This window comes from Lissotriton vulgaris, chromosome 2_1, assembly GCF_964263255.1.
Source record: "Lissotriton vulgaris chromosome 2_1, aLisVul1.2, whole genome shotgun sequence".
NCBI lineage: Eukaryota > Metazoa > Chordata > Amphibia > Caudata > Salamandridae > Lissotriton > Lissotriton vulgaris.
The window spans coordinates 1,760,208,963-1,760,234,900 of record NC_141687.1 but is presented as its reverse complement, the minus strand read 5'-3'; the positions used below and the strand labels follow the sequence as shown (position 1 = coordinate 1,760,234,900).

At 44.6% G+C, this 25,938-nt stretch overlaps 1 protein-coding gene across 1 annotated transcript in view; it reads left to right on the top strand.

Moving 5' to 3' along the window:
• Nucleotides 1–25,938, top strand: part of LOC147733250 (mucin-2-like) — a 596,915-nt gene that overhangs the window by 356,304 nt on the left and 214,673 nt on the right. The window contains exon 31 of the mRNA XM_086958940.1: nucleotides 10,184–10,320. Coding sequence (XP_086815066.1) covers nucleotides 10,184–10,320 — 137 coding nt within the window. The remainder of the gene's footprint in view (nucleotides 1–10,183; nucleotides 10,321–25,938) is intronic.

The window sequence follows — 25,938 nt, the reverse complement described above, 5'->3', positions numbered from 1 at the left end:
TAATTATACATTTTGGGACTATCAAGACTTCTTAGCCTAAGATTTGCGAGAAACATTTTGCTCCCAAACCCTCTAGGATTGGTGTTAGAACACTATTTTTACCATACCACCTTTTTTTCACAATATTACAAATACTACCGCACTGATAAACTCTGTGTGATTTTTAATTAAACAGCATACCATAGTGAAGAGTACTTTGTCTAGGTTCCCTGACAAGTGGCTTCTCCTAATTATTGTAGCACCTGAGTTAAGATAATAATTTATCTAGCCGTAGGATATTGTTTTGGAAAGAGTAGATACTTTTCACATTAAATGTTTCAGAGCAAAAAACATGGCAAAAAATGTACCTGTAATGAAAAGGATACATCTATGATCACAACGATTCAACTAAAACTTTTTTATCAATAGATATTTCAACCTTTCACTACCAAAATGAGTAAACTAGTTCCACTTTCTACTCATGGTCACTATTATTTATCCACCGCAAGATGTACTTTGGCATTTCACTCTATGCTGAAATCAATACTCAGCTGACTAGAAGGTTCCGGACCATGCAAAACTCAACAACAAAGCTCACCCTCAACCCGCCAGCCCACATTCACCTCACCCCACACCTCATAAAGCTCCACTGGCTCCCAATCCATAAATGAACACTCCTCAAACTGCCATCACTGGCAGGATGTGAGGGGGGGGGAGCTGGGCACAGCCCCACTTACACTGGAATAGGCTGTATCCTGTCTCCACACAAAGGTCTGCCTACCCCTGTAGTTAGTTTGAATCCAGGGCAGGGAGAGCAGGGCACCTGGGAACGTCAAAGGCATGCCTAGAAGACTCACTCTACTTCAGAGACACAACTGGGTATAAATACTGGACCTCAGACACCAACTCTTCAGGACACTTCTGGACCTGTGGGCACTCTGCCAGGAAGAAAGACTGCTGGGCCGCTGAAAGGACTGCTGCTCTGAAGGACTCCTGCCCCACAGTGCTGACCTGCTGCCATTTTGCCTGGGTAAGAAGGGGTGGACCTGCATCTCTTGAATCCAGAACCCAAGAGTGACTCCAAGGGCTAGTTGACTGGCCTCCTCATCTGAAGCCTGAGGGACACAACAGGCTTCCAACAACCTTGCACATGGACTCTGCCATCTATGAGTCTACCCTGTCAACTGGTACCACCACATTCCTAGAACTTTGGAAGGAGGTCTAAGTTGCTTTGCCTGCTTTTTTGGAGGCACCAGAACTGATACATCTCCTCTGGTGTGCTGCGCAACCCCAAGCAGAACTGACACATCTCCATGCAGCATGGATTGGATCCATAACAAAGACCTGCATTCAGTGGTAGCTGGTGACATTTTAAAGTGGTGGGGCATAAAAGTTAGGGATAAGTTTTAAGTAGTGAGCAACTACTACATTTTTGTTTACTCTGGGTGAGACCTAAAGGTAGTACCTGCACTCGCGCATAGACCCTCAGACCGTGAGATGATGCAGAAACTCTACCTGACCCCATTAAACTACTGCTCAGGGGAACCCTCACATATGGCAAATACGCTCCACAGAGAATTTGTCGTAAACAAGAGGAACATTACTGTAACAAATGCACAACACACCTGCTATGAGAAAGCAGCATAGATATCCACAGACCTGAATGACCAAAGCCTTCTCCAAGACACGTTTGGTAGTTAGCTGCAGGATTCTTGAAATGCAGCAAGACCCTTTTCATTACACCGCATGTAACCAGTCAGAACATGGAAAGCTTTGCTAGGCATCTATGTAAGCCATTCAGAAACTGTTTGCAAATAAGCAAAACACATATTTTTAAAATTAACATTGTTCAAAATCAGCTCAATGCAAAAATTAACATTTCAAACCAAATTCTTCAAAAGCTTGTGGAGAGGGAAACAGTAAAAAGGGATGACAGCCTGTGTAAGACAAATAGCCAGTGGAAGAGGACGAGGACAGGGAGCATTGTGAGGAAGCATACTGCAGCAATAGAAATAGTATGAGGTGGCTGATAACATTCTAAACATTGGTGGAGCAAACGCTCTCCAAGATGCTGAACGTAGTCCGACCGGTCGGTGCCTCTCCTAGGAAAGACGAGCAGCAGGAAAAGGATGGAAGTTGATTGACTTCCTGCACTCGCATCCAACCAATCCTGGAGCTGCTAGAACAGCTCCAGGATTGGTTGGAGCAGGGTAACCCAGCGCTCATTTTGGGAGTGGGATCCTGTGCCTGCAATCCCTCAGTTGTTTTACAGACCTGGGATTGCAGGTTCCGAAGTGCACATGACAGATTGGCCGGCTGTAGACAGCCGGTTAATCTGACATGCGCATCGAGCACCTGCAGGCTTTTAACCTGCTGTCCGCCGGAATCTGCCCGGCCCCACTATCACACTAGGTAGTGCTTCCGGGCCAAACAAGAATAATACGTGCCCACCTGCTGCGCTCGCAGCAGGTGGGGTGACGTTTCTCCGACGTAACAGATGAGCTGCAGCTGGTGCCAGATTCCTTTAAAGCGGGCATGAATCTTCCATCGTTGAAGAAAACTTACTTAGATCTCATCGGTATCCTTTTCTGATGGCCTTTTTCCCTCCTCCGGCCACTGTTAAGATTCTAAAACCTTTTCTAGCTAGTCATTTTCCCATATTCTTAGAATGTAGCAGCATACTGAACGATGCTGATTCCAGGTGACAGATATAACAGAGACACCCTGTCATTATTGCAGTGTTAGATCATCTGTTACTTGCCACCAATGTCGACAGTTTCAATACCCTGATTCTTTTAGATCTTTCAGTGTTGTTTGATGACACTCTTCTCTTAATTGATCTCTGCACAGCTGGAATCAGAGGCGCTATACTGCATTGGTTTTGTTCTTTCCTTTCTGAAAGAGCCCAGAGAGTAACTCTTTGCTCTCCTGTATTAATTGGATCACTTGAGGTGTGCATCAAGGCTCCGTCCTTTCACCCTATCTATGTAATTCCTATTTCAGATCTCTTTCCTCACCCTTTCGATCTCACAACCTTCAGCTATACTGTTATGGGACACAACGCTCAAATTCTCCTAAGACTTTTTGATGAACTCTTTGTCCAGCACTGTCTCTCTAATCTTCGTACCAGAACAGGTCATCAGATGAAAATTAATATTGATAAAACAGATTCTAGTTACAGATAGTAAGTCCAACCATTTGGCTGCTATCTCTTTGACCCTCTAAATTCGTCTGCTTCCTCAGTTCATTTCAAACTGCAGAGTCTTGGAGCAAAACTTCAGATGAATTGTCAAGTCTCTTCCGTTGCCTTCTTTTTCACTTTTGTTATCAGCAATATTCAGCCTCTTCTTCTTCTGTGTCTCTCCCAAAAGGGCTGACATTCTCTGGTCAGGTTCCTTTTTAGGTCACGACTCAACTATTGCAATAGCACTTATTTAGGCACCTAATCTGGCCCAATCAAACACCTGCTATCTATACAAACCAAGCAATCCTTTCAGTAGCTATAGTGCCTTGATTTCGTCTTGAAATTGCTGCTGATACAAGCCTACATTTCCCTTAAAATTCTTTGTATTGTGCACCCGTCTTTGTATGGAAACTTACCTTGCTCCATTGCTAACTGTATGATCAGGTACATGCCCATTAGATCTCTCCGGTAATCTAAGCAACTTCTCCATTCAATACTTAGATTCTGTAAAGTACATTTGGGTAATCACTCCTTCTCGGTGTAGGCATCTTTTGAGAATGTTTTGTTTCTTTCTTTCAGATCCATATCAGTTTATTTTCGTTTCGGGAAACAATTAAAAACCTTCCTATTTGATCAATACCTTGCTTAGGAACTCTTTTGAGCCCTGTCCTTTTTTTTCTAACAAGCTTTCAGACCCTCGAACCCCCATGGATGGTGGTCCATTTTTTTTTAAATATTCAATTGCAAAATATAAAACGAGAAATAAATAGAGACTAGCAATATTACAAGGCGTGGATGAGAATCCGGAAATTGAACACAGGAGCAGAGTGAACACTAGTGCAGTTTAAGGTTCCCCATTTGATGAATTCTTAATCTCTGTTCAACTTCAGGAAAAACAGTGCACATGGGACTGACACAGCACCCGCCTCCTGGCAGACCACCATGGCCTTTTTGCATGCCTGTTAAACTTTCACAACTGTGACACTATGTTTTTCCTGCGCAGGGAGAAAGATGAGTTGAGGTTTGAGATTATGGATATCCCCAAACTTGACATCAGTATGCTCCGTAGGAAACTCATTTTTGGAAGTGAAGAGAACTGTTCAGATGTATGGCGTGAGACATGTGTTGCTTTCCCCATCGAAGTTTCACATTGAAGTGGTTGGTAAAACACACTTTTTCTGCACAGGTAAAGATGCAAGAGCATTGCTCAACTGATAAAAAAACTAACTGCGAGTGAAGGGGACCCAAATATTTTCTTAGGCACCCCTAGCCAGCATTGCCGACCACCAGTGTTGATGAACAACAAGCCTGTCTAGTCTTGATTCCATCTCATATCTCTTTATCTCACAGCCCTACACTTCCATGAATTCTCCCTTTGCATTGTTTTACTTTCTTTTTCTCCCTCCATCTCCCAACATTTTCATATCCTGCCTTTGTTAGTCTGCCCTGAGTCAAGGTGTAAGGATGAAAAATAGTCAGGGTTCCCAAAAATGAGTGACAACACCTACAATCAACTGCCCAATGTATCCGTTGTGCAAGACTTTATTGAGAACAATGTGCTCCCATAAACTGTCCAAGAAGAGAAATAAAAAGTATCCAGCGGAAGATTAGGAAGCCATTGGATTCTCTAGAAGAGAAGAGCAGATGTGAAAGATATACTGCATTAGATGAAGTTAGAAGGCACACTAATGCAAAAGCAGCAAAAGCTGTCTGTTTCACAGTAAGTGAGCTGCTTGATAAATTGTGCTAAGGGGATAGGTGCAGATTGCATATGGGGCTTAAGTAAGTAGATAACTGGCTGCTACTAACGTACGATGGATAACTGAGTAGACTCAAAATATATTATAGTAGTTGATTGGTTCCAAACAAGTCAACATCAGGAGGGAAACAATTCCCATAGCCTTCATAGACTTAAGTTCTTCCTAGGACTTTGCTAATACAGGGAAATTAGGATCCTTAATGGATAATATGGGAGTAGATCGGTTATTGTTGTCTTGCAACATATCCATGAATTTCTTTTTTGTTAAAATGCAAATTTTACTCGAATGGGGTGAGTACTGATTATTTTAATCACTGAGAAATGTTTGTCATTGCTGTGCCCTAGCACCCTTTTTGTTCATTCGGTACACTAATCGCATGGGTGACTTTTTGAGGGGTGCATTTCATTCACTCAAACTTGAAAATAAATATATCTCATTGCTACTGTATGGTGATGATGCCCCTTTTGAAAAAGACATTGGCAGATCCAACAGTTTAAAGTGATTGCCAATGTATATCTTTATGGCCGCTCCCTTCAAAAGCTTTAGAAAAAGGCACAGCAAATCATGTTCTCTACTTTGCTGTGCCTTTCTCAATCAGGGTTCAGATTGTTAAACAGTCCTTAGTCAGCTTTATTATTAGTCTCTGAGACATTACCAGAAACATTAGATAAGGGAGCCAGAGCCTCTTTACACCTTATTGACCTCAGTGCTGCCTTTGACACATTAGCAAATTGTACACTTCTGTGTCAACTACCTTCCATGGGCATTCAAGGAAAAGTGCTGGCTTGGCTCACCTCTTTTCTTACATCTCTCAACTCTCAGCCTCACGCCCTTCATCACTCTCATAAATGTGGAGCTCCTCAGATCTACTGCTTGACCCCCTCATTGTCTATTTTATGTTTCCTTGTTTGCTAAGTTGGATCATTCCTTTGGCCTTGAGCTTAATTCTTGCACTACTCGTGAACAAATGTTTGTTACTTTTAATAAAGAGATACAGTCTACTGCTGCCAAGTTCAGACAGTTTACGTCTGAGCTACCCCTATGGATGACTGCTAATTATTTTACAATAAATGGAGGATAAACGGAGAGCCTCAGTTTTGCAGGACATCAATCCATCTAGTCCTCCATCGTGGCATTCAGCGGGAGGCCTGCTGAACATAGTCATCTTTCTACATCTACAGCATTTGTAACATATTTAGGAGTGATAATTGACAGCACCCTTACTTATTCGAGACAAATCAATAGATTTACCTCCACCATTTTCTATTACTTCTCCTCTGTGATTTTTAATATGCTTCCACTTAACATCGGTCCAGAATCCAAATATCTGGCCTTCGTAAAAAAAAAAAACGTGGCTATTTCATTAATATCTATAGATTCTTCCTGTCTCTAACAACGCCAGTATGCCCTAGTTGTTGATTGTTACGGTTCATAAATGTGTCTTTCATGTATTCATTCATTTTATTTAGGATATCTCATTGTCTTCCACTTATTATTACTAATCGTGTTTCTTATAAGTATAACCTAAATAGGAGTACTAACCTTTCTGAATCTTATGTGATGGCCCTTGGACCAAGTAAGATCAAAACCAAATTCGTATTTGTTAGCAGCAATCCAATAAATGGAGGTGTTTTTTTTCCTGTCTGACATTTTTTCACAAATCTTGTAGGAAAAACTTCCTTTTTGTGTGGTGTATTGACATGTTTTGTATTGAAATTGAACAAGTGGACACATAGGCTAGTGGCAGTGGGCCTTGCCTTGGAGGAAGTTTTTGAAAAAGTGTTACAAACTCCTCGAGTGTCTTGAAGATAAGTGTTGTTGTTCAAGATCAGTCAGGTTCATTTTTGTTGGAAGACTGTTGAGTGGGGGGGGGGCGACCTGACTGTTTCCCCCTTGTGCTACTTCTTTGTTGATTACATTTGACAGTCTTACCGTGATTGCTCTGAGTCTTCCAAGTCAGCCCAAATCTTTTCTTATTTTATTGTCCACAACAGTGGTACCCAACCGTTATAGAACCATGGCTCATTTTTTAGAATGACAAACTTTTGTGACACATCTACTTTTGATAGACATGGGGAGAGGTGATTTTTTAATATTACTATAGTTTCACCTAGTAATCCACTGTCATTCACAACTTTTCATTGAAATGGCCACTAACTTTGAACAGACATGCCATTTTACTGATAGAACTATACAGCCCACAAATCATAATCTTTGGAGATTGGGAGTCTGTGAATATTTACCATTTGTGCATCACCAGGTAAAGGGTCTCGCTTTGTTTTGATCCTATTGAAATCTGTTCATAGCTCTCTTCAGCTTTACAAAAATATGTCCTCCATTTTCCTTTTCTAAGTGTTACATGCATACAGTTCATTTACAAGTATTTACATTTTGTTGTGTGTTGCAAAAAATGACATCACAGAGCCTTTCTTTTCACATTCCCTGTACTCCAGGATGATTCTCACATAATTCACTTCAAACGCTCCTCTCAATTTGCAATCTGGGAAACAAAAGTAAACGCCAATCATGCAGCAATTTTTCAGAAGACATATCCTGATTTTTGACCTCTGTCTTTGAAGCACTGGCAAACACACAAGTTAAACATATCTTTATTTATGTGTCCCACATTCTCGATCCCCAAAAAATCAGCTTGTGACCCTTAAGTGGGTAGAGACTCACAGGAAACCCTAGTTTGAACCATAATGTTGTCTTTGCTCCGGTAAATAGTGGTTTATTGCATACCCAGGCTGTTTCAAGGTACTTGAGAGCACAAGGCAGCTGGTAAAAATACATAACAGGGGAGAAAGAATGAGAGGCTTCAATTATCCACCAAAACATAGCATGTGGCTGACCTGATAGGATATATGTTGTTAGCACGCATACTTTTACCATGCATACCATTACCGCACAATTTTTACAACGCAGGATCCCTTACAACGCATACCTTTACAAAGCATTATCCTACAACGCAGCTACTATTACAACGCATACCATTACAACGTAAGTATAGGTAAGTATATAATTTTTTTAAATAATGTAATTAATAATTTTTTAATTAATTTAATTATTTAAATTACATTTTGTTAAAGTATTTGTTAATATATATCTAAAAAATACCCCTGTACCCCAAAACCCAAACCCAACCCTGAACCCTAAAAATACCCCTGTACCCCAAAACCCAAACCCAACCCTGAACCCTAAAAATACCCCTGTACCCCAAAACCCAAACCTAGCCCTGAAACCTAAAAATACCCCTGTACCCCAAAACCCAAACCCAACCCTGAAACCTAAAAATACCCCTGTACCCCAAAACCCAAACCCAACCCTGAAACCTAAAAATACCCCTGTAACCCAAAACCCAAACCCAGCCCTGAACCCTAAAAATACCCCTGTACCCCAAAACCCAAACCCAGACCTGAACCCTAAAAATACCCCTGTACCCCAACACCCAAACCTAGCCCTGAAACCTAAAAATACACCTGTACCCCAAAACCCAAATCCAACCCTGAAACCTAAAAATACCCCGATACCCCAAATCCCAAACCCAACCCTGAAACCTAAAAATACCCCTGTACCCCAAAACCCAAACCCAGCCCTGAACCCTAAAAATACCCCTGTACCCCAAAACCCAAACCCAGCCCTGAACCCTAAAAATACCCCTGTACCCCAAAACCCAAACCCAATACCCCTAATAAATGTTTTTAAAAAAAAGATAAACTTACCTATACTTACGTTGTAATGGTATGCGTTGTAATAGTATCTGCGTTGTAGTGTAATGCGTTGTAAAGGTATTTGTTGTAAAGGGTCCTGCGTTGTAATAGTTTGGTTGTAACAGTATTTCATGCTAAAAGATGCGTGGTAACAGTTACATACCGACCTGATATAACAAGTGGTCAATATGAGACTGCTGGTCTAGAAAAAGGAGCACAAGAGGAAAATGTAGCGTGATGGGTAAGGGAAAAGTGGATGAAAGTAATATTGCTATCTGAAACAACTGACAAGTAAAAGACAATACTGTAGAAAATTTTAACAAGCGATACTGAAATTTCAAGAGAAAATAGTGATGTAGGAGCGCAATGCAGAGTCTTGAGGAGGTGTTAATTGTAAAATGTCCAAATAAGGAAAAATATTGATTTTTTCATTGGCCTTGGCGAAATCTAAATTACGCAGGAGTAATCAGAGTAGTTTCAGTAACTACTCATTATTTTTGTGATCCAAAAATACAAAAATGATGCAATTTATATCTGCTTGAGTATTTAGGAGTAATTTGAGGCAAAAATCCTACAGTTGGAGCACAGGAACAACAAACTAAGGGGGTATTTAGAATAAAATGTCAGGGCGAGGTGTTACACCAAAACTGGTTACACTGCACTCTGACATTTTTTAAACCCTGGGATATGCCATATTTACAAAGATACAGCGCACCCATGCGCTTCCCATAGTGCTGGTGCAACAAAAGCTGCTTTGCTCCAGCGCAGGAACCCTTGCACGTTGTTGCAGGGTGCCTGCGCTGCAGGGGCAATTGTTTAGAACACCTTGTTGCACAGAAACAATCTTGAAAGGTGATTTGCTGCTTCTATGGAGCACACATCGAAAGAGCAAAATATAAGCAGAAATTAATGATTTTTCCTCGCATCACCATCCTTAGACCAGGTTTTACCTGCCCCATCCTTGTAAATGTGGGGCAGCTTCTAAAAGCAATAGGTGTTGCGGCAAAACGCCCACTGGAACACGAGAAGGGGATATCGCCACCAGAACATCACTAAATGTCATGTTCTGTTGGCGATATCCCCTTCTAAATATGCCCCTAAGAAAAAGCGAGCAGCTGCTGGCTACTGCTGCCTGTGTCATTTAGCATTTAGTGCTATTTTCCTAGCGCAAAGGGCATCTTCTGGCCCATTTTGGATGCAAGCGTGAATTTCGCACTAAGAAAGTATCTCTAAATGCTGGAATATGCTTTTCACATAATTACAATTAATTTTGTAGTAATTAAACTAGGGTGAAATATGCCAGCTATGCCCACTCCTAATTTATGGACACTTTATTTACTCAATCTTATTATTATTTTTTTTATTTGGAGTATGTGGGCATTAATAAGAATGAGACAGAAGTGTACTAACTGTGGCCCATTTCATAGCAAATGAATGGTGCAACGTGTGAAGCTTGTTTTCAGGGTAAAGCTGCCATCCTGAATGTACAAATAAACCACTCCCTTGTATTTGTGTCTTAATTGGTTGCCTGTACATGTCATTGGATACAGGTGAGGCTATTTACAATCGGACTGACGCCAGGGGCTGTATTATATTCGGATCATGTAATGTCCAGTGCAAAGTCGTAGAAAATCAAGGGCCATGCATTACAACTTCTCTGATATCCACAACAACATCAAATGTCAAGGTAAGATCTTAATGTCTAACATCAAAAACTCAAAAATTGCTTGTAAGCGAATAAATTAATGGGTTACAGAGAGTTATACGTCACACCCAGCCTTGGAGATGGTGCAAATGTCCTGGAAGGAGAAGAGAAAGAAGGTGAAAATAAGTAAATAGAAAATTGATGGGGTGCCAAGGTAGGGCGCTTCTAGGTCATGTGGTTACCCAAAAAGTGAGGGGACCAGGTAGTTTGAGTTATCCAACCCAATTCAGGAACTGACCATTAACACTGTCACAAAACCCTGTACAAGGCCCTGTTACCCCATAGTTTATGTTCAGATTTAAATCCCGCACTACTTCGTGAAGTACTTTACAGATTGAATAACTCTTGTTGTCTGGCCCTTGTCCAAGAAGCCACACCTTAAAGGGGAACTATTTCCCTTTGCAGTAATTTGTTTAAAATGTTTGCCTTGCACGTCAACAAAATTCAACTAATCTCTGCTTTGTGCATATTGAGTCCCCATGAAAAAAGAAGATGCATTGTTGGTGTTAAGGCCAGCTATCTGTATTTGCTTGCTGCCTGAAGTTGTGCCCATGATGGAAACCCCATCTGTCAATCACTGATGTGAATGAATAATTCCAAATACTCAGTAATCCACACTAAACAATGTCATGTCAGTGTCCATGATCTCTTGTATAGACTATTACACTGTTGTTTTTTAGGTGGAGCTAGACAGCGCAGCTGTCTCTTCGAGACCTGCTGTAATTAGTCTCTGGGCTTCAAGTCCATCCTTTTTCTTACCATTGCTTATGATTTATTTGTTTCACTGTCCTTTAAAAATCCTTGCTTGCAAGTGTTCCTGCCTCTTTGTCCCTCCTTTCTCTCTTCTTTTCCTCCCACAGAGCAGGGACTTAGTAATGTCTCATTCTACTATGGTTCTTTATCTGTTCTTTGGGGGACTCTTTTTTTCCTTGATTTTCTGCTCTGTTACTGTTTGTCTGTGTTCAGCTTCAGTGCCCAAATTTCTTGAATTCAAATATAATATTCTTCCTCCCATCTCCTCCTAATGCAATAGTTGTGTTACTGCTGCCTCCCCTGCAGTGGCTCATGCTCGGGGCTTGTGTTTTTGTTGTTGTTGCCTTTTCGCGTGCGCCAGTGCATTGTGAGTACATGTCGGCGGCTATTTTGAATGCCACGAGTAGTGCGAGTGGAAAGACGCATTTCTCGGCGCTCAGGGAAGAATAAAGTAATTTCAAACGTACAACGCGTCTGGCTTATATATGTAAAACCTGACATGTATAAACTGGCGACGAGGCTGTGGATCCCCACACCGACCACCGTGTGGCATCGGACCCGCCCCCCCCCCACACCACTAAAAGACCCCAAGCGTGGCAGAGGAGTGCACTTGGCCACGAAGCTTTAGGGACTGTCTCAACATCCCCGAACATGGCGCAGAAGCAATAGCATCCCCAGGGGAGAGCAGTCCACGCTCAAGGGCAGACAAGGACTACGAGGGCATTGTGAGTGGTACACAGGCACTCAGTGACCAACATACACAACCTAGAACAAGATTGATGGTCACACCCACCAGCCACGTATCTGGAACTGACCAGCAGCAAGGGAACGGGGCTCATAAAGGAGCACGCACAGCGACAACCCCCACCTGGAGCACATACCAACCCCACAGTGAGTGCAAGGCCACCGACATCAATTGGCAAAAAGCTACCCACGTGGGCTCACCAGCGGGAATCTTGACACCCAAGCCCCACCCTCAGAGGGCTCAGCACTGGAACTCGAAGGCTCATCCCAAGATAGAGAAGGGAGTCCTGCATATGCGCAGGCAAGCAGAACGAAAGAGAGACAAAGCTCGGGGAGTCCACCAGGAGTTGCCTCACAGGAAGTCCCGGTCCAGCAAGAAAGGCGGAGAATGTGCACACAAACGTCATCCCTCACCAAACTGGTCCCATTCTTGGCCAAGAGGGGAGAGCCAGCGATGTTGTGGGAGGACTGGAAAAGATACTTTCTCAACTACCTGTCGGCTTTGGAGGATAAAGAAGAAGGCAAATTCTCCACGGCGAGGAGGAAAAGAATAATACTACATAACCTAGGCCCCGAGGGCATAAGAGTATACAGCATCTTAGTGAAGAAAACCAGGTCCTCGAACGACACAGATGAGTTCCAACATGCGCTAGAGGATTTGGACTCACACTACCGCCCGGTCGTGTGCATAGCAATAGACAGGTGCATTTTTTCCAGAGAAAACAAAGTAGGAGCGAGTCAATAGATGAGTACGTAGCCACTCTGCAGAAGTTGGCGGTGACGTGCAAATTTGGCACGTTGCACGACAAGCTCATCAGAGATCAGATCATTATGCACACGGCGAATACAGCGATCCAAGAGAAATTGTGGGTAAACGGAGACGCCCCTCTCAAGGAGGTCGTGGCACTGGTGAAGAAGGCGGAACTGTGAAAGAGGTGTGCAGAAGCAGCGAGAAGGGAGAGCATCAACAAAACTCCTGTGTGCAAAGTGATGGACAAAAGCAAACAAGAAGTAACCCAGCAGCCTACACAGTCGAATACCAAGTTCCAGAAGAGGTACCCTCAGAGACACAGGAGAACGCAAAAACCACAAGGAGAAAGCAGGAACAACTGCCACAGATGCGGAAGTCAAACACATGCCAGCCAAGATAAAGGATGTCCAGCGTTTAGAGCAAAATGCTCCTTCTGCGGTATAATGAGGCACTACGAAAAGGTGTGCAGGCGGACATTCAAGAGATCAGAGGTGAAGTACGTAGCCCAAGAGATGGACAGAGAGGAAGAAGCACCCGAAGAGGAAGAAGAAGAGGACAAAGTCTTATGTGTTGACGACCAGGTGTTAGGAATAAACTGTGCAAGGTCCAGGAAACCGGCGTTACAAATGGAAATAGGAGGAGTGTCGTTCAATATAGTGGCAGATTCGGGCTCCCCATATACCATTGTCCAACGAACAGTAGGGGAAAGAGACTTTGAACCATGAGTAAGCAGGAACCTACTCCCAATGGACTTTCACCCAGTCACGTACACCCGCGAACCCATACCCATGGTGGGGTAATGCATCCTTAAGTTCGAGTTCAGTGGAAGAGCTGCGGAAGGAAAGCTGTATGTTGCAGAGAAAGGACCGTCCGTCCTAAGCTGGATAGACCAAGGCGCGCTAGGGATCCAACTCAACCCAGGAGGGACCACGCAAGTGATGATGACAGACACAGTACAGGCATATGAAGAGGAGGCGTGGAAGAAGCAGTACCCGGGAGTCTTCAAGAGGACGATCGGTTGGATGACAAAATTCACGCATAAAATATGCTTAAAGGAGGGAGCACAACCAGTGAGCCACAAAGTCCGCAACATTCCCTTTAGGAGCAGGGAGTCCGTACAGGAGGAGCTACAATGATTGGAGAAAAATTGAGTCATTAAAGCCATTGAAACTGCCGAGTGGCTTGCCCCGTTAGTAGTCGCACAGAAGCCCAATGGGAAGGTGCGTTTGTGCGTGGATTTGAGGGAACTCAACAAGAACATTGTGTGGATACATTACCGCTGCCCCGGATAAACGAGATGCTGGCCAAAACTAATGGTGTAAAATGGTTCTCCACGATGGACCTCATATCCGTGTACCACCAAATCGCCCTCCATCCTTCGTGCAACCATCTAACATTGTTCATCACACCCTTCGGATGCTATACATTTTTGAGAATGCCGTTTGGGTTAGCATCCGCGGCGGCGGTATTCCAAAAACTGATGCACAGATTATTTCAAAAAGTGGAAGGCGTGCAGTACTTCCAAGACGACATCCTCATAATGTGCAAATCAAAGAGTGATCATGACGCAAAGCTGCACACGGTCCTGACCATCCTAGCACAGAACGGTCTCACTGCAGAGTGGGGGAAATGCAAGTTCGGATTGGGATCAGTGACATATTCAGGCCACGAGATCAGTGAAAAAGGAATTGAATCGAAACGAGCCAGCATAACTGCCTTTAGAGAAGCACCTACGCCAAAAAGGAAGGAAGAAGTCCGCTCATTCCTAGGCATGGCGGAATTTTACAGCAAGTTCATTCCCCACTTTGCATCCAAAACACATCACATAAGACAACTCTTGAAGGAGAAGAACACCTTTAAATTGACGAAGGAAGAACAAACAGAATTTTAACTAATAAAGCAGGACATCTGTGCGGCCATGCCTCTCAAGGGATTGATCAAGCTGCTCTATCTATACTGACCAATGATACCAGTGACAAAGCACTAGGGGTGGTTCTAATGCAGATGTACCAGGAAGGAGAGGTTAACACTGTCAATTTTGCCCCCAGATCCCTGGCTCCTAACGAGGAAAAATTCAGTGTTATAGAAAAGGAAATGTTAGCAGCAGTGTGGGCCATGGAACGGTTCAGACAATTCTTATGGGGTTCAAAGTTCTTACTCCGCACAGATCACAAGCCACTGGAGAGAGTCTTGACCTTGAACGGGCATGCACACTCAACGCCGCGGATAGCGAAAAGGACATTAGGACTACTCGATTATGTCTACGAAGAGGAGTATATCCCTGGGACAAGGAACAAGGTAGCACATTTGTTGAGCCGAGCAGCTGCCATGGAACCAGCTTTGGAACAAGAGCCCTCAGAGTGGGAAGATTACACAGTGGCACTCACGCAAGACCATGAAGGAGTGATCAGCAGTCAAGAATGGGAGGAAGCGGAGGAGGAGCCTAGCCCGCGACCATGATGGCCGCCTGATCCCTCGGCTCTGCCGACCCTCTTGTTTTTCTCCCGAAACGCCGCTGATCCTGCATGTTATCCTGCCCACTTGTCGGCGTCCCGGAACCGTGAGGCGCTCCTGAGTCCAGCGGTGTGCTCCCCGGCGCGATCCTGGTGGCAGAGGCGGCGAGGTGTCCCGGTCTTTGTCTCAGTGTTGCATTGCTGAGGCCGGGTCTTTGTTCTCCGGAGGCTGCCGTCCCAAGTTGCAACAACGGCTGACATTGTAGCAGGACGGGGTCAGCTGACGGATAGCTATTGCCGCATTGTTTTCCCTGTTACAGCGAGCCGCCCTGTCCTGCACGCCTTCATGCTCGACTTGTGTCACCGCCGTAGAAGATATATTTTACCCTCTTTTCGGCTTGTGGACGGCTCTGAGCGTCTTCTTGTTCTCCAGCGCTGAGACGGGTGCCATTTTGAACTGGGCGCTCGGCATCTGGGACTCTCTACCCCCGGCTACCATTTGGGGTATCCATAGCGGTTTGCCCTGCATTGACGCCGGGTGTCAGGCGAAGGGGACCGTCCCGCTACTATACCCCCTGTAGTGGCAGTGATTTGCGGACCGGCTACTGGTGGGCTGCTGATACGATGGCCGACGGCGACCAGTCTCGAGGGCTACGGTGTGACCCCACGCCCAGGGTGCGCGAGACGGCAGCGCCCTCTTATCCTGCGGCATCCCTCAGGATTGCTGATATTATGTATGCCCTGAGTGATCTCCATGTAGCTGTGCGTGACATGGCCCTGGACCTGGAATGCCGACTGGATATCTCTGTGCTTGCAGAATCCTCGGATGGCCATGCTGAGCCCCATGTGCTGTGCACCTCGCCACACCCTGTGTTTGTCTGCGACTACCAGCCTGCTCAGACGTACTTGAAGGTGCTGGATAAGAGAGATGTGGTTGCTGCCGCGCTACCCAGTATTGCTGCAGGGATGTGTGGAGATCTTGGTCCTTGGCAGAGGCTGGAGGTTTGTGTCCGGACGCCTCGCCACACGACTGTTTCGGGGCTTCATCGCGGGTCTCCCTGCCCCATCCTGGAGTTGCAACTGCTGTTTTGGCCGGCTGCCCTTCAAGTATTGCGTTTGTGCATTGCCCTTTCTTGGTTAGACGTTTCCCGTTTGGCTCTGAGGTGGACGGACTTTGGTGGATGGCATCGTGCTCTGCAGTGGACCTTACTTTTGCTTTCTCCGTCCAAGATGGCTGCTTTAGAACTGGACTCCGTCGGCATGCTGGATCGAAGGGGACAAGGTTGAGGATGTTTCTCCCTTTTTCTGCATCCGGTTGTGTGCATTGCTGGGACTGAAATGGACAATTGTGGGAGATAAATGTTGGTCAGGTACTGAGTCGGGGTCCGGGGATGGGTGGCCAAGGGTAAAAGTGCTGATTGTTTTGGTCATTTCTCTGGCCCTCCTCCGGTCTTATGTGATTTCTTTTCCTTCTTTCTCTTGCTCCTAAATTTCGGGTACTCCTTGGGGCGACAGACACACTGCTAGGGGGGGGGGGTAGGCCGTAGCCTCTGCATGCGTGTAGGGTGGGGGGTGTTCTTTCTTTGTTCGTTTCAGTTACTATGGGCCTTATTTTTCTTCTTCTTCTACTCTTTTCTTCTCCTATTTCTTTGGGTCAAGGGGTGGATTGGTGCGATGTGGGTAGTGGCTGGGGTGTACCATAATGTTTGCTCGTCCTCTCTCCTGTGCTACTCGCCTCCAGCCTTTTGTTTAATAGATAATGTTCGCTGATTTCTCTGAATACTGTTGCCCATTTCGGTCCTGGTACGGATTGTTTGGACTCTGATCCTTTTTGGCTCCTACTATTTTGGACATACTTTAAAAAACTTTAAAACTAAACCTTCACTTCTCCTACCTCTCGGCAGCGCAATTACAGTGTACCTTGGATTAATCATGTTTGCTTTGATATGCTGCTGAGTTGCCCAATTGCTCGCTACTGTGCTTTAAACGATTTCGAGGCCGGCCGGTGGGTTGTAGGCCCGTATTTGTTTGCCCATATTGTCCAATAAAGGTTTTCCAAAAATTAAAAAAAAAAAAAAGAATGGGAGGAAGCATACTGCGACGATGAGACCTTGAAGGCAGTGAAGAGCTATGTGACGCAAGGATGGCTGGTCAAAAAGCACCTGGACAGCCAGTTGAGGGAGTACTGGGAAGTACTGGGAAGTCCAGGAAGAATTATCTATTGGGGACAATCCAGTGTTCCTGCTCCGAGCGGACAAGGTAATACCTCCACAACCACTAATAGATCACCTCTTAGCTATTCTACACGAGGGACACCTCAGAATAATGAAGACGAAAACCAGGGCGAAGCTGGCGTATTGGTGGCCGGCAATGGACAATCAAATTGAGAAACATGTTAGGATGTGCGAGAGTTGCAGCCGGGCAGACAAGGCGCAAGTCCTACTACGTCCACTGCAGTTCACTTGCCCCACAAGCCTGTTGAAAATGCTCTCTGTGGACATCTTAGGACCCATACTGGACACCAACGGGGTACCCAAATATGTGATTGTCCTGATAGACAGGTACACCAAGTGGCCGGAGGTGGACATTTGTGAGGAGGCCGACACGGAAGCCATTCTTTCCTTCCTCACAGCCACTTTCTTGAGGGAAGGAATCCCCAAAGTAATCACTAGTGACAATGGACCACAATTCATTTCAGCCAAGTGGAACGCGTTCATGGACCGCAACGGTATAGAAGTCAAGCACACCCCTGTGTATCATCCAGCGGGAAAAGGACTAGCGGAGAGGTTCAACAGGGTGATAATGGGCTCTGTGCAAGCAGCGATACATGCAGGCAAGGACTGGGAGAAGAAACTCCAAAAGATGCTGTCGCCATATCACGTTACGCCAGCCAACACAGGGTACAGCCCGTTTAAAATACTCAGAGGACGAAACCCTTTCACAAAAGACAACTTAGCATGGAAACAACTGGTGGTCCAGAGTAAGTGGTCTCCAGCTGTAGTATGTCGCAACATGGACAGAGCACAAGCCTTGTACACTGAGTACTATAACAAGCGTCGCAATGTGAAAGAAGTGACATTGGAGAAGGGCGAGTGGGTGAGAGTAAAACAGGCCGTAATGAAGAAGAAGGGCGACAGCAAGTTTAGTCCTCCATTGCAAGTAGTAGAGCCGTATGCCAGATCGGCCTAGCTAAGCCACGGCAAAGTGTTGTCTCAAGATAGAATGGCATGGTGCAACAAAGTCATGAAGTGGGAAAGCTTGGAAGGTGGGAGTTCACCCACCCCGGAGGAAGGGCCAGAACTGGGAAGGACACTAGAGTCGGAAGGAATCAGACAAGATACCCTAATCACGGAGCAGAATGATGAAGAACCGTACGGTCCAGCGGAGAATGAAAGGGAAGGAACTGCCTTTCCAGTCACGTCTCGCGAACTGGGTACGGAGACTATGGAAGGAGAGCAGAGGATAAAAGCGATGGGGAGTGCCAGCTCCCCAGGCAGCGACCGCCGTATGAGAGGCAGCCCAATGAACACACGTACCAGGTTGGGCAGGTTGATCAAGGCACCCAAGAGGTTTGAAGACTATGACATGGAGACCAAGTAAGACTATGAATTACCTGTTACTATGACTACTACTGTAGTCCAGGGACTTCTTCAACATCCTCCTTGATTGATTAATATTGTTGTAGTTTTAAAGGGGGGAGATATGTGGCGACGCGCTCTAGTTGTTAGGAGCATGCGCCAGTGCATTGTGGGTACGTGCCTGTGGCCATTTTGATTGCCGTGAGTAGCGCGAGTGGAAAGACGCATTTCCCGGCGCTCGGGGAAGACTAAAGTAATTTCAATTTGTACAACGCGCCTGGCTTATTTATGTAAAACCTGACATGTATAGTCCCTATGTGGGAAACGTACTTTTGTTCCAGTTCTACTAGCTGTCCCATAGTTTCCTGCATTTACCAATCCCTGTTCTTCTTTTCTTGTTTACCTTGTCAACTTCGAAGAAGTACTGTCTTTGACGCACATGTCTAAGTGAAAGGCGCACTCGGATATTTATTGTCAGGTGATTCTGAGAGACACTGTGTAGGAGAGGCTTCCGGGTTTTCTTCAATTAGATCTTTAAACAAACACAAACACGTTCACAGTATGACCATCCTTTTGATCTACCACTGACAAGGTGAGCCGTATCTGCCTCTCCAGTTTATCTTGAAGTTTCGTAATGATAGTCCCATAATTATCCCAGATCTCATTCACTGTATTTAAATGCCCAAGACTGCACAGATGATTCCTTTGCAGTTGGAAATCCAACTGAGTTCGAGCCGTTTTGGGGCTATTTAGAATAAGGGAGAGCTCTAATTTGTTCCAGTTTATTTGGAGTCTAGAGTTCTACCCACCCCAAGCATTTTGTCCCCCTGAATATTGGGTATTAGTTCCTGTGAGGATGTTCAATGTAAGGAAGTGTGTCGTTTTTTAAAAGTTTTCTTCAATTCGCTCTTTAAACAAACACGCTGCTGAAGGTACTCTGATGCCCGTCTCCATGGTGCTGCAGACGGCAGTGAACCCGAGCAGAACTCACAGGCTTCTAGTCAAAATCCCCTACGGATGGCGGAGGAGCAGCAGAGAGAGGCTGAGTTGCTTCTTAACCTTTCGTGTTAGCAGAGAGATGCTAACGTTTAATCGGACGCAGTTCACTGGTGAGGCTACTCTTAAAAGGAAGGCCATATTTATTCATTTACATTTTAGAGCGGCCTGGAAAGGAGGTGCTGCACCCCAGGAGATATGATTGGAGGTCACAAATTCCACGACTGGTGACAAAAGTTTTTTTTTAAAGTAGAGTTTACTTCCAAATTGTAATTTTGCTTTATTTAAATGTAAAAATGACGTTAATGTTACCTGCTGGCATCCTTCACATGTATCTCAGAAGGATGGATGAAAGGCGGAGCATGCTCTACTGATGGTACTAATCTGTGACCAGCAAGTTTCACGCAAGTCTCTATAATTGTTGTATTAGCCAATCCTATTTCAGTTCGAAGGAAAGGGCCTTCTTAGTCATTTTCTGATGATGTCACCGCAAGTTGGGCCTATTGTTGTTTCCCGCATTTTAAGCTTTATTGAAAAGCAGATTATTTTTACGAGTGCGGACCACAATATGGCAAAATAATGGCAATCAAAGCAAACCATAATAGCCAAATCTGCAGAACTACTGCAACACGTAAATAACTTGTTTCCAACTTTAAATGAATTCATTTGCTTTTACAGTACGATATGAAATATGTTTTCATATTTGTTTGTGTTTTCGAATATTTTCATACATAGCGACCTTCATGTCTGGCTTTCATTGGATGTTTGCTGCTTTTTAAAGGTAAATGCAGTTGAAAACGACCGCTCTCTTTTTTTATAAACCTAATGTATTTAAGAATGTGGGGACCACACTTGAACCTCGACTGTCCACTCTCTTCTTTCCAGTTTTAGATTTTGGGTGACTTACGAGGGCTAGACCAAGGTGAGCGTACCTTCAAGGGATTTTGTTGATATTAGTTAAAGCTTCAAGCTAATATTAGTAATTAGTGACCCGAAACAATTTAGGTCAAATGTGAAAAGATGCAACAACAATTACTCATTCACTATAGAACAGTCACACTAGGTGATCAGAGGAGAAAGAACAGATATAGCGGGTGTATATGAAAATGTTTTATTTAATACTCTATGAAAATTAAAAGAGGGTACAAAATCAATGTCAACAATGTTGCAAGAAGTACATGTTAAACAATCAATCAAAACACTTCTTTGAAACAATTGTCTTCGCTTTTCTTCCTTATTACAATTGATCTACAAATCCAGACAAGAAAAAGCGTGAGTCGACGTTTCGGTCTCTTATAGATTCATTGATGAGACCATCTTCAGGACAAAGGACAATTTCTGAAGACCCTTAGTTGTTGAATCACAGGTAACCTGAATGTTAGCGGCAGATGTCTTCGCTGCTTACTCAAATGATAAAGGTATCTGGAGTTAAAACAATCGTCACTGAGGAACGTGATAGATTAGATTTGGCCCTTGCTCAGCACCAGCAATGTCGATAACTGACCTGTTGCATGAATTCTATCGGCTTCTCGTCCGTTTGTTTAAAAAAGGGGGAGGAGGGTTACGCCTACTGCGCAAACTTTATCGACTCGCTGCGTTGGGATTGCTTGTTTTAGGCCCTCTCTAGGTTTGGTATACCAGCAGAATATGTTAACTGGGTGCCATTACTATACACAAACCCCGCAGTACGAGCACGTGCAGGACAGCATATTGCTCAGCAGTACAGCGTAGCTCGTAGTACAAGGCAAGGATGCCCATTATCGCCATTATCGTTTATTTTGGCACTGGAACCGCTTCTCCATAGACTCCGTTCCCTAATGGCATACAAGGGAATACTGAGAGGTCACACAACACATATCTTTTCTGCTTATGCAGATGACCTCATCCTATATATAAATGATATGGATATGGATTTTGAGCCTCTGCCCTCAACCTTTGCTCTTTTTCAGGAGTTACCTGGCGTCTCGATAAATGCCACCAAATCTTATGCTTATTTTTTGCTGACCCCACATGTACTGGACAGTTAACCTTCGGACAGTGGAAATTTACCATAGACCCTGATACCTTCCGGTGTTTGGGAATACAGAGCTACCAGGATTCGACAGACTTGCTAGACGGCAACCTGACCCGTGCGGTAACTGCTCTCAAGTCCCAAGTTAAGTTTTGGACCTCTCTGCCTCTATGTAGCATGGCGGGTTACTATAACTAAGATGGGTGCTATTACTGAGACTGCTTTATCATTTCACCAATCTACCAATACTTGTACCAACAGAGGTCTTTAAATTGTTGAATTCCCTAGTAATAGCATTGATTTTGGGCACAGGGAGCAGATGAATTGGCCTACTGAAACTATCATTGAGTGCAAAACAGGGAGGACTGGGGGTGCCAGACTTGAAGGCGTACTGTTACGCTAGCCAGCTGCAGTGGCTGGCGTATTGGTTGGCTGGTCATAACCTACAGGAACTAGATATGACACACCGGGACTGAGACCGCGGAGATGTACATAGGATCGTACTACCCAGGGCCAAGATACCAACATTGACACCCCACCTATTAAGAATAGCAATAACATATTGGAGAAGCGTGCTGAGATACACGAAACAGCCGTTACCATATGCTCCCCCCATTACGTTGCTAGGTATCCCCACACAGTCAGGTGTAGTTACTAATCGACACCTAAAGGCCTGGACAGACACGGGGATTACTACAATTGGGGCGTTCTTCTCGGAGGGCACCCTAATGTCACATGAGGCCTTTGAACGAGAGCATGGAGCTTCAGATAGGCTGTTTCTATTACACACAAGCATCTCTAGATTTATTCGGGACACTCGAACTCAGGGGGGTAATGAACCAGATAAACACATGCTAAACACTATGTAATACCTAATGGGACATGGGCACATCTGACAATATAGCTATACCAGGCGATCCGCACAGTAGCAGCGCTATCACTGCAACCACTCGGTGAAAAGTGGGAGAGAGATGTGGGCCGCGCACTTACAGACAAGGAATGGGACATCATACTAGGACACCCCAAAAAGGTGTCTCGTAATCCCAAATTTAAATTCATCCAATTGATGCTGCTACATAGAGCCTATCTGACCCCACATAGACTGTGCACCATGTTCCCGGGAACGAGGGATACGTGCCCGCGATGCCACGCCCCTAATGCGGGACTGATACACATGTTAAGGGACTGCCTGAGATTAGGGCACTACTGGCATCGGTGTGTCAAATATTGAAGGATATCACCCCAGTGCGCAATAATGATTTAATGGAATACTGTATACTGGGTCTGGGGCCATGAGGGAAGAAGGGTAATCCAACTCATAAGTTCGCTAACCTTGCGCTTCTATTAGCCAAAAGGAACATTACATCACAGTGGAAAGCCACTAGGGTGCCATCCTCACAGGATTGGCATGTGGAAATGGTCAGGTGGGGTAAAGCAGAAGGGGCTGAATTACAAAGAGAAGGACACAGGGGTTTACGAAAAACACCGATATCTATGGATTGGAATGCATTGATGGAGGAATATGTTGCGATCGACATGTTATGTTATGTTATGTTATTATAAGCTTATAAAGCGCATTATCACCCAGGGGTATCTAAGCGCTATCAGCGGACACACAACACCAGCGAAAGCACAGAGCGACCCGATCAAAGAGGCCCCCAAGCCTCCAGGAAAAGCACAGTTTTCAAATTCTTCCTAAAAGGAAGAAGATTGGTTTCTTTCCTGGGGCTAGATGGAAGGCGATTCCACGCCTGGGGGACGGTACTAGAGAAGGCTCTGCCACCCTTAGACGCGAGGTTAAACCGGGGGCATACCAGATTACCTGCCTCAGCGGACCGCAAGGCCCTACTTGGCATGTAATTAATAAGTCGGTCCTTAATATAGCTGGGAGCCGAGCCATACATGGCCTTATGTACAATACAAAGGCTCTTAAATTTCGCTCTCTGGGCGATTGGCACCAATGTAATTCCTGTAGTAGGGGCGTGGCCTGAGTTCGCCTTGGTCTGGCGGCGTCGTTCTTTACAACTTGTAGCCTATCTAAGAGATGTTTTGGTAGGCCATAGTATAAAGAGTTCCCGTACTCCAGACGTGCCAGAATCAGGGCAGAAACCGCCAGACTAAGCATAGAAAATGATAGCAGGAAGGATAGTTTCCGAAGCTGGCGCAGTAAAATAACACATGTGCCCACCACTGCCGACACCTGCGGAGTCAATTCTGATGCCCAAACTTTTTACAGCCACTGCTGGTTCTGGAAAGGGTCCCAGTTCCGCCGGCCAAAACAGATCACTCCATGGGCTTGCAGCTGTCGTGACTGTCAGGACATCGGTTTTCTCCGGATTATTTTTCAAAGAATTATCCGACATCCAGTTGATGGTAAACTTGAGAATGTCTTGCATTCTCAGGTGAGCTGTAGGTGAGTGCTCAATCTGGATCAAGATTTGTGTATCGTCTGCATAATTATAAACCCTGCAGTCCAACAAGTTCAGTGCGGCTATCAGCGGCTGTAGATAGATATTAAAGAGCAGGGGTGAGAGGGCTGACCCCTGGGGCACACCACAGGTCAGCTTGGCTGGTTCAGACACTAGATCCGCTAGTTGGACTCGCTGTGATCGATCTCCAAGAAAAGAGGTCAGTCAAGCCAAGACCGTGCCCTGTATCCCTAGATCCTTAATCCGCGATAATAGTCGGCTATGATTAATGGTGTCAAACGCCACGGATAAGTCCAAAAGGACCAGGGCACACTGAGTTTTTTTGTCAGCCCTAAGTATCAGGTCATCCAGCACGGAAAGCATAACTAATTCCGTGCTGTGATGAGCTCTAAAGCCAGCCTGATTGGGCTCGAGCAGGTGATTGCTTTCGAAGAAGTGGGTAAGCAAATGTAGAACATGTTGCTCCAAAATTTTGGCCAAAAAAAAGGCAATTGGGAAATTGGCCTAAAATTCTTTAGGACTTTTGGGTCAGCTCCTGGTTTCTTTAGGAGTGGGACCACCCAAGCTTCCTTAAAATTAGAAGGGACAAATCCCAACTTCAAGGAGCGGTTCAAAAGGGTGAAGACTTTATCCTCCATCCCAGACCATCCCAGCTTAAAATTTTTTGGGGGGCAGGGGTCCGCTGGAGAGCCCGATTTCACCCGACCCATTATAGTGACCAGGGATTCCTTGGTAAGGGCAAGCAGTTGAGTCAGAAGGTCCATTGTCGGCCTAGGAAGCGTAGGGGGGGGGGCTGGGCTCGATGGAACATGGAATATTTGGAGTGTGAGTAATTTCCGTAATTAGGTCCTTAATCTTATCCATGAAAAAGACTTGAAAAACTTGACAGTCCTTCTGATTAAAAGTCGGACTTGGCCCCTTAACCGTCCGCAGATCGTTTAAAACTTTAACATACATACAATCATACTGAGAGGATATAGTTGTAGCGACCCAAAACCCAGCCTGAAAGCTGTAATTACACATATATACGATGTCAGTGCACTTACTACAGAACGAGATGGGGTGTAAGCAGAAATGCTCACAGAGAAACTATGTATACGGAAACATGATATGAGCATGACAATATATTAATACTGGGAAGTGTTTGCCGGGCGTACGGGGGGGGTGGAGGGGGATTGGGGGAGGGGGGAGTTTGTCATAGTAAGTTAGATATAAAATAATAAGAACTATATACTTGACTTTACAAATTTAAAACAGTATACACTGGCTTATTTCTGATGGAGGCGTATGAGTCATACTGTCGCACATTGATTTGCAATCATGGTCCTACCCTTTTGTACACCAGAAACGACGCAATGTTAATTAAGAAATTTAAGAGGTCCTTAGGGATACTGTAGGGACTTGTACAAATATTGAAACCGCATACGATGTGTGATGTAAAAATAATATACTAATATGGTGCCTTCTCTTACATGTGACATTGTTGTATAAAACCAATAAAATATGTTTAAAAAAATACATACAGGAGAATGGTTTAGTACATTTGGCCATAAAATTGTAGTTAGGCTGGAACTGCTGCCTCGCAAAATGATTGGTGGGCTCCCTTTAATCAATGTAATGCATCCATTACTGTTAGTACGCTTAACTGAGAAAGTTCACCGTGATCTAAACATGTGGCCAATCCAGTCAGAAGAGGGTGATTGTTACCAATTATGCCTATTTATCTTTGGACTAAAGCACTAAACATTAGTCTGTGCCTAATAACAGATAATGAGAATATACTGAATAAGCTGTGCTCTGTGTGCTAATCTCCTGTAGAAAATATTTGTAATTCTCCTCAATGATGAATTGACAACTTCAGGTTGTGGACTGAATGCAGTTTAGA